The sequence below is a fragment of the Pelodiscus sinensis genome, chromosome 2, assembly GCF_049634645.1.
Source record: "Pelodiscus sinensis isolate JC-2024 chromosome 2, ASM4963464v1, whole genome shotgun sequence".
NCBI classification, from domain to species: Eukaryota; Metazoa; Chordata; order Testudines; family Trionychidae; genus Pelodiscus; species Pelodiscus sinensis.
This window is the reverse complement of record NC_134712.1, coordinates 43563810-43573701: the sequence shown is the minus strand read 5'-3', so window position 1 is coordinate 43573701 and position 9892 is coordinate 43563810. Positions and strand designations below refer to the sequence as shown.

Here is a 9892-nt window from a genome sequence, read left to right as displayed (position 1 = left end):
GGAAACTTGTCTGAGACACCTGCTGGCTGGGAGCCACCTAGGTAAGCACCTTCTGGCCAGAGCCTAAACCTGGCACTCCAGCCATTCCCCCATCCCTCTGCTCCCCTCCTGCACCCATCCTTCAGGTGACAACCCAAACCCTCTGTATCTCTGCACCTGCACACATATCCCCAATCTCCCCAGGTCACAAACTAAAACTCTGAATCTCCTCTTGAGTCCTTGCCCCAGGTTACAACTACCTCCCAGACCTTGCATCCCCTCCTCCAGGTCAGAATCCTCTCCTGCATCCATAGCACCACCCAGTCATTGTACCCCTATCACTAACACGCTTCTGCACCCAACCTCCATTAGTATCAGTCATGGTTTTTAGTGTCTAGCAAAGTTATGAATTTCAGCTCCTAGGCTCATCTTTTGAAAATGTGTGGGTTTCGTCTGAGGATAAGGACTGAGGTCAGACACAGCATGATCACTCAGTGAAAAATGTTCACCCACAAGTGTTAATGTGGAGCACCCACCAGCGAGCTCCATGGATCATTGTTTTTCCCTCCCTAGGGGCACCTCCTACCGGCTGCTATCCACTGTTTAGAGACAGGCGGGAGGCAAGGCCATAGCCTGCTTTGTGGAAGGGGGTTGAACTGGGCAGAAAGCAATGTTCCCTGTAAGCAGAGCACTTGGCCGGCTGCCTAGGAGAGATTTCAATGTTACCCAGCTGAATGGCAGAGTGCCCACAGCCAGCAACATGTGTTTCTATTACTGGTGCACATCTGCATTTTCCTTGGTGCCCTTAACAAATTTATTCTGCCCATAAATGGAAAAAATTAGAGGGAACTCTGGTAGGAAGTGAGGCATGGGGTTGCACACCCCTGGACACTCTGAAAAGTTGGCAGTAGTGGGGATAGGGATTTTTTGTCCTATTTTCCTATTAGAGTTCAGTCAAGAGCATAACTATTTTCTGGCTTTACCGCCTAATGAGTCAGGCCAACTCTAGTAAACTGTTTGCGAGAGTCATGATTTCAGAGTAAAATTAAGGCTCACTTGTGATCTCTCAATGGAGCTCTCAAATGTAGGGATTTCTTTTCATATTTCCAATCAAACAGAAGTTACCCCACCTTAAAGGAAGGCATGTGATTTCTCCATTAGGTAGTTAATTCCAAAGTACTTTGAAAGACAAAGAGAATTCATTTACGTATTAGCTTTGAAACTAGCAAGTGAAAGTGGGTCTATACCACAGCAGAGGAGAGAAATTTCACATGGGCTATGTCTACACCACAGCTAATGTTGGCAAAATACATGTTACTCAGGGTGAATAAATCACCCTTCCCATGAGCAACATAAGTTACACTGACATCAGTGTCAGTGTTATTTCAGTGACATAGCTACTTGTCCACAGGAGGGAGGGGCTGGAGCAGTTATGCTGACAGGAGAGCTCTCTTGTCAGCTTGAAGCAGCCACACTAGTAGGGAGTAGAGATGTTAATGATCAGTTAATTAATCAATCGATGTTGTTAAGGGGACACTCCCGCTGGGCTCTTACTTCATTTAAAGGGCTGAGCTGCAGTGGGGTTAACTCCTGGGGGGCAGCGTGAGCTTTTAAGCCGCGTCTCTCCCCGCCCCCAGCACTGGCTCCTGCTCTCCCCCTTGCTATCTCTGATATAGAGGAAATGGGGGAGGGCAACTAGTTGAGTACTCACTCAACTACCAAATAAGTCTATGCTTATTGGGTAGTCAACTACTAAACTAGTTGCTTACATCCCTAGTAAAGAGTACAAACTCTCTAGTGCAGTGGTTCTCAAATTGTGGGTTGGGATCCCAAAATGCATCAGGACTCGTTTTAATGGAGTCACTAGGGCTGGCATTAGGCTTGCGCAGGCCTAGGGCTGAAGCCCAAGCCTGAACACCAAAAAACCTCCTGCCTTTGAAAGGTCTAAAAATGAGGCTTAATTTTACTTAAAAATCCTGTCAGCTGCCCCAGTATGGCCACTGCTGTTGTCAGCCCCGGGTGGCTGCTCCCTGCCAGCCTGGAAAGTGGGAGAGGGGACCCTACTGCAGCTTCCCAGGTCTGAGGCGAGTGAAGAACCCAAAAGCGCAGAGGTGGGACTGAAGTGAGAAGGGGAGAGGGATGAGTTTAAAATGTTGACACTGTGAATGATCTCTGAGTGCTGCTTGATTGGTTCTGCTGATCACAGGCACCTGCAGCTGCTAATACTACATGGCACAGGCCCTGCTCCAGCGAAGTTTTTCAAGATCAAGCCCATACTCAGAATCTGTCTAGTAGCAACAGGCTTCAGTGTGTCAAAAAGTAAAATATCTGTTACAAGTTTCCACCTTTCAACAGATTTACACAAATAGAGTAAATATTAAAAGCAACACAACAGTACATTGGAGCTTAGACATAACACTATGGTGAAGAGTGTTTTAAAACATGTCCAGCATGTGTGATGATAAAAATGGAGGCATTATTTGATGGTTTGTATACTTATTACTACCACTTCAAAACAAACATTCTGTGGCAAGCAGCATTCTTTAATTCAGTTTTGTAATCATATTTATAGGATGCATCTACACTGCACCATTATTTCAAGATAACTAGCGTTATTTTGAAATAACAATGTAAGCGTCCACACAGCCATTCCATTATTTTGAAACAATTTTGAAACAACAGACGGTTTATTCCGAAATCTGTAAATCTCATTCCACGAGGAATTAACACCTATTCTGAAATAGCTATTTCAAAATAAGAGATGTGTAGGTGCTCCACTGCAGCTATTTCGAAATAGCCCCTCGCCAGGGCCATTCTAAGTTATTCCTCTCCAGTGCCTCCTGGGGCTCTAAATCAAGATAGCACATCTATGTTGGGGAAGCCTGCCTTGGACTAATTTTGAGGCTTCCCTGCAGTGTAGATGCTATTTTGGATTAACTATTGCGGAATGCTTATTTCAAAATAAGTGTGCAGTGTAGACGTACCCGTAGACTAACCATAAGGTTCAGTCTCCTATCTTGGGCCCTACCAAATTCATGGTCCAATTTGGTCAATTTCATGGTAATAGGATTTTAAAAATCATAAATGTCATGTCAACAATTTACATCTGAAATTTCACAGTGCAGTGTCCTCATGCCAAAAAGGAGTTTCATCCTAGGTGTCCTCATGCCAAAAAGGAGTTTTGCCTAGATTTCTATCCTTTTTCCCAGAGGAGTTTCAATTCTGCAAATTGTGATTTTTTTGCATAACTTTGTCAACTGTAAATTAAGGAGAGCTGGAATTTTTCTGGGTTCTCCCACCCCTAGTTGAATGTTCCAACAGTAGCAGATTTAACGAGCAATCAAATAATAATGAATTATAGTGTCGGTGAGGGTGCAAATAAGGACTTCACTAAGTGAAAGTGTGTAAATAGAGCGTCACACTTTTGATTACTGAAAGAAAAAAGTATTTCAGCAATCACAAAAAGCTTCATACCAGGTTACAATATCTAATGTTCCTAGAAGGGAGATGAAATGGCAACAATTCAAATCTGAGACGACTCTAGTTACCAATAAGACTAGTAGTTTTGAATTTTATATTGAAAGGAGTCATGTACAGCCCAGAAACTGATGAAGTTTAAGGTATAAAGAAAGTTAGGAAAGAGCAGAAGACATTGTCAATTTGGACACATTCTACTCGAATTGGTATAAAGAAAGGCGGTAGGCAAGTAAAGCATTAGCCATCATGGTTTGATTAGACAAATGAAACTAGTCCAGAAAATAAATGAAGTGATGCATAACATATCAAGTCTTTTAAAAGCAGTAACAAAAAATCCCTTACCTAAAGAGATCATCAGCGAGCGATTCCTCTCTTGCATGCCGATTCTGCTCCTAACAAAAATCAAGTAAATCTCTTTAATATTATTCATACTAGCACAATAATCCTGTCCTGAAATATCTTGCTGTGAATACCTCACATACAATGTGTTTTACAGGAGTGTCACATCATGGTTTTCAATTCTGAAAGTAAACTGCAGTTACAGAACACCATCTGAAAAATGACCAAACACTGTAGTTGATGCCCAAATCACTCTCAACTACCGTATACACAAAACCCTCAAGCACATACTTATTTGTGCTTTGAACTTGCATGGGTCCAGATACTGATTAAACCCAGAGCTGTGGTTTAACTCAGACTAGAAGTCACCCACTTTGCAGTGAAGATGAAGGTAAGATCACTTGAGTGCTGACAGTCCTACAAAGCCCTTTCCCATAATTCCCTCCAAAGGACCGAGAAGTTCTCCCAAAATTTACTGGGAGAAAATATCAGAAAGGTTCTCCACAGAAACATCATAGGCTATGCTCCCAGACATTCATGAATGAGGACAGAAATAATGAGGATGGTAACAGAGGGACATCTTTGCTGTGGGAATGCTTATATGCAGGCAAGTCTAACCCAAAAGCTCAGACCCAAGAGTCACTTACCAGAATTAACTGTGTCAGACAAAAATGAAGGGGAAAGAAAAACATCGAGGTATTTTGCATTAATTGTCCTGACTGAACTTTCAAAATCAGGAATATCTCACTAAAACTGCAAGAAGCCTATTAGTTGCCCAACATTTTCAGTTTTAACCACTGGAACTAGTTTAGCAGTGTTGTGAAGCCAGACTCCTTTAAGCAAGGGCGAGTAGCTGTAAGTTAACTTACACTGTGCCAAGGAAATCCAAGTTAAAGTAATGGTTGACCTACGTTAGCTTGCAGCTGCCTATACCTTCCTATTACTGACTTTTTCCTTCAATGCTACTATCTTTCAGCAACTGAGCCTACACTGCACCAACTTTGAATTCAGTAATTAAGTCCATTCTAATATAGGTGGTGAATTATAAGGATAAGTAAGTGGTATGTTGCAAGTCAAAGTAAAAATCTATACTAAGTGTAACATGTACATTTTGATGGCAAAAAAAGAAAGGAACAAAAAGAAGCTGCAAATTACACCATTTTAGATTGTCCTCTGAGTTTGACCCCTTGTGCTATATAAAACTTTAAGCACTGAGCTGGATAAATGCTGAACATCCACAACTAAAGACAATACACTCTACAGATCTTTAGCATCTCTCCAATATCCAGCATGATACCTTTTTATGCAAACTATACTCTAAACTACCTTAAAAAAATGTGGGTAACAGCATACTCTCAAACTATGGTCTGTTGATTTCATCTAACCAGAGTTGCTTCTGTTATGGAAGTAAAGCATCTATGTCTGCTTTCAAGAGGGGATACTTTGGTAATTGGAATCCAGACTATGATTATTTTAGGGCTTCCAAAGGCTTTTTAGCTATCTGAGTTGAACCATGAGATGGGAAAAAAGTCAGAACCTCTCTGCTTCAGTTCTTCCTAGCTGGTCTTCATACAAATTCAACAATGAGTACATCTGTGGTCGATGCCAAATGAGGATAACAAGCACACAAAAATCATTAATTTCAGAGTGGCCAGAAGAGATTACTGAAGTGCTATACTGCAAGGTAAGATCCAGTGCTGAAACCAACTGCTAAAATCAGGGAGAGGAAATAAACAGCAGATACAGAAGTGGAGGTAGGAGTAAAAAAATCACCGATCAAATTCTCCCCCTAATACTGTCCTATTACCTTTTCAATTAACCAAGTAATACTGATACCACAGGAAAGATATGGAACCGGAAGAGGGAGACTGGGATAGGATGTGGCCCATGAGAGGAGCTTTTTTAAAGAAAGCCTACAAAATGAAAAAGTTGAGATCTACTGCAGCATGATATAAATTACATACAAATGGAAAGATATTCTCTACTGAAAATCACAATATGCAATCTCCCTATTACAACATGCCCATCTCTTATATATTTTTCATATGAATAGTAACTGCATTTTAGTCCATCTGTGAGCAGAACATCAGCAATGCTGCACCAAGCGCCTTGAATGCGGAGGCTGCTGAGCTTGTTAATATAACAATTTTCACTGTCACAATCAGAATTCATGCAGGGCTGGACTTCAATAAAATGCTTATCTCACTCAGTCATTAAAATCACTTTTTCCTACCCAGTGGTTTTTGCTTTACAGCAGTCTCCTCTGTACTGACAATATAAATATGGCATTTCAAATTCATTCAAAAGAATTAGTAGAGCATCAACCTTATCACTGAATCTCTTCAGTTCATTTGGTCACACTCCTAACATCTTTTGGGGTGCGTTAAGAAGTGTCACATTTGTTTAGTATAAAGGCTCACATTAAGTACAGAGCTAGTTGTTTTGTTGCTTGGAAGGAATTCCTTACCTCCATTTCCTGCCTTAACCATTCTTCCAACTGTGAATTCTTTTTGGCATGGTGAGATATCAGATCTGATCCTCCAATAATGCGTGGAAGTTGTCCTGCTCCAGGATAAGGTACCTGTTGGACAATAAATATTTGCTGTTATAGCATAGGCCAACAACCTTGCAGGACAAGAATAGCCACAGCTTGTAAATTCACATTGGCAGAATACTTTTCATCCAATTTATCTAACAGTATCTATGCAATGAATAGTTCTTTTTAAATAGCACACCAGCTGCAAACTGCCAATTCTGCCCTATTAGCACACACAAAAAATAGCTGTGACTAGTTCTATTTTAAATCTGTTAAATTAATAAGCTAATTTAAAATGCATTTTGAAAACAGAAACTGACATTTTAAGTTTCTCATCTAGTCTGATGTAGAGAAGAAACTGTAATGCAGAACCTAACAGAATGGAAAGGAGGATACTTTCAAAGGGTACCTCTACACAGCAGCACTATTTTGGAATAACGCACATTACAGTAAAACTCCATTGGTCAGGCATCCATTTCTATTTTATTATGGCAGCATTTAGCTATTGCAAACAGTGCCACCTTGTGGCACTGTAAAATATGCACTCACCTTTTTGAATTTCTTAAAGTTGATCAGTTGCCCATAATTGGTTTGTGCAGCGACAAGACTATTTGGCCTTGGATGGCTAACCACCAATGATCTAAATTCAGTCAACAAGAGTCTGCTGGGCAGATTGCTGGAATCATCTTGAAGTTGGTCAGTGTTCTTGTGAGAGGAAAAGGGGGAATTAGAAAGTTATTCAGTGACCTAAAAGCCTATGTTTAGGAGACGAGAGAATGTACACTTGACAGGGCAGAAATGGAGGGCAATCATTATCAGAACATAACGGTCTAGATAAGGTTTACAATTTAAAACTAGATTTTTGTTAAACTCAGGCCTGGTCTAGGGATGTGAAAAGTTAACCAGTAAGCATCACCCTTAATGGGTGATGCTTCCCAATTCCAGTAACCAGAGGGGGCTGAGCAGCTCCTGGCTGCTGTGTGTGTAGGGGGCTGCTCCAGCCCCACAAGACCTGCCGAGGACAGGGGCTGATCCGGCCATGGTGCTGGGCTGGAGTGGCCCCTCCGCTCTGTGTCCCATTTAACTGGTTAATCAATTAAACAGGATTTTATATCCCTAGCCTGATCTAAACTTGTTACTATCAGTTGGGAAACTTGGGTCCAGGTGGTTCCACTTACTGCATGTTGTTTAGGGAGGAAACTGCAGGGAGGAATCAGATTTGGACAGATGTCTGCAATGCAGCTAAAAATGCAGTTCACAGTTCTGGTTGATGTACAAGCACTAGCTTTGATCACACTAACATACTAAAATAGTAATGTAACCAAAGCAGTATGGGCATCATGGACTAGTCTAGGGACACAAATTATGGGGCAGCAGAGGAACATTCAGGGGACAGGCAGCAATGCCAAGTAGCTCATATTAGCTCTGTGAACTGAGGCCTGGGTCAGCCCCCACAGGAGTCTGGGGAGAGAATGCCAGATACACCCTAACTCACTTTAACAAGTCATCCAGATTTCCACTCCAAGCAGATTCTGTGCCCAAAACTGGCTCAACCCGCAGAGACTATCACACAGATCTTCCACCTCTCTGAAAACCAGAGGTGGGGGGAATACAGGAACAGGTATTGTACCTGCCCTAGTAGTGAAGACTGCCTGGAAGAACAGATTCTTTTAATGGTAAGGGGTGGGCACAAATGGAAAAGTATGCACATCACTAGACTTGTCGACAGAGTCCATACTTGGGGTCTCAGATGGGACTGTATTCTGGCACTTAGCTTCTGATGCTGCCTGCATTACCATAGATACGTTGCAATTTTTCACCAATTAACTTGTTAACAGCTATCACGTGTATGTATACCTATTAGGGATGTAATAGTGTAGTCAATTAACTGATTAACTGATAAGCAAAAGCAGGTTAACACTATAGACTACACACAACCCTCCCCCCTCACCTGCCAGTAAATTTTTTAGTAGGCTGGCCAGCAGCCTGTCTCAGTCCTCGCTTGTGATGGATTTGGGACCTACCCCTGCTGCGGCTCTGCATTTAAATTATTAGACGGTAGGAGGGCTGGCAGCCTGGCTCAGTTCCAGCTCAGAACCGCCCCTCTCCCAGGTCTAGGAACTCAGAACCTGAGCTGGGGCTACTGCCACCCCTGTATCACAGGCAGCAGCACAGGGCAACAGGCAGCCAATCTATGAGGGGAACTGGTTTTTAAACTGGCTCCCCTTGTGGACCAGCTCCTGACTGGCACTCTGCGCTGCTGCCTCTCATATAGAGGCAGCAGTGTGGAGTGGCAGGGAGATCCTAGGAGTAGGGCCAGATTGCATTGGCTGTCAGCCCTATAGAATAGTTGAGTAACCAATAAGAATTGATGACGTTACTCGACTATTCAATTATCCAATATTTAACATCTCTAATATCTACCTGAGCTGGAAATTACATCTCCAGCAGCAGCATAGATCTTCCCAGAGACTGTAGCCCATAGGAGCATTTGTAGAAGATGCCAAATCAGGGACACCTTTGGACATTCAGGGAACTTTCTATAGTTCTGATTGGGCTTTTTCTGTTCTGTGCTGATTGGCATTTTGCTTCAACCTCCCCACTCCATCTTCACTCCACACCTGCTCTCAACTTCTCCCCTACCCTGTCCCTTTCACCCTTTCTTTCACTGTCTGCTTCTTCTTTCATTTACTCCTCTCCTCCCCCACCCCAAGGAGTTGATCTTCCAACCCCTTAAAATTATAAAACTAATATAAATTTGCTGCCACATTTTTATTTTGTGCATTATACTCCTTTCCCCACCGTTTTTTTGTCTAGTCTATTTAGATTGTAAACTCATTGGGACAGGAACTCTACTGCTATTTGTACAATGCCTAGCATAAGGCAGCCCTTTTCTTGGTATATGACTACCATTGTAAATATAGTTAATAATAATGTTTTGGTTAAAGGTGTAATTTATTCTACTGTAATAAATTCATGCCAGTGAGAGTCCTACTATGAACACAGTTACACCAATATAAATATGACTTCTCTTCATATCATTCTCTCCCTTCCCCTATGGTAATAGAAATCTATACAGGGATAAGCACTTTTGTAACAATGTAGCTGCATCCATACAAGTTGGTAGCATGTCTATATATTTTTGACTCTACTGATATAGCTAAATCTGAACAACATTTATGTTAAGATAACTGTTCATGCATCAAACCCTCCTATAGAATCATAGAATTGGAAGAGAACACAGGAAGTAATTGAGTCCAACCCCCTGTTAAAAAAGCAGGACCAATCCCAACTAAATCATCCCAGTCAAGGCTTTGTTAAGTGGGGACTTAGGTTCTACCACCTCTCTAGGTAATGGGTTATTCCAGTGGAAATATCCACTAGGGATGTGAAAGTTTAACTGGTTACCCAGTTAACTGGTAAACATCATCCTAAACAGAATGGGTAATGCTTACTGGTTCTGGTTAACCAGGAACTGGTTGGGGGCTGGATCGACTCTCTGCCTGCCATGGGATGCTTGGACAGAGGCTTCTCTTGGACAGAGCCTGTGTCTGCAGGGAG

The 9892-nt window shown here is 42.0% G+C and overlaps 1 protein-coding gene across 2 annotated transcripts in view; it reads right to left on the bottom strand.

Moving 5' to 3' along the window:
- Positions 1-9892, bottom strand: part of NBN (nibrin) — a 52292-nt gene that overhangs the window by 1870 nt on the left and 40530 nt on the right. For both annotated transcript variants that reach the window (XM_075920420.1, XM_075920421.1), the window contains 3 exons: positions 6881-7036; positions 6263-6376; positions 3799-3848 (listed from right to left, as the gene is read on the bottom strand). In XM_075920420.1, the coding sequence (XP_075776535.1) occupies positions 3799-3848; positions 6263-6376; positions 6881-7036 (320 nt within the window). The remainder of the gene's footprint in view (positions 1-3798; positions 3849-6262; positions 6377-6880; positions 7037-9892) is intronic.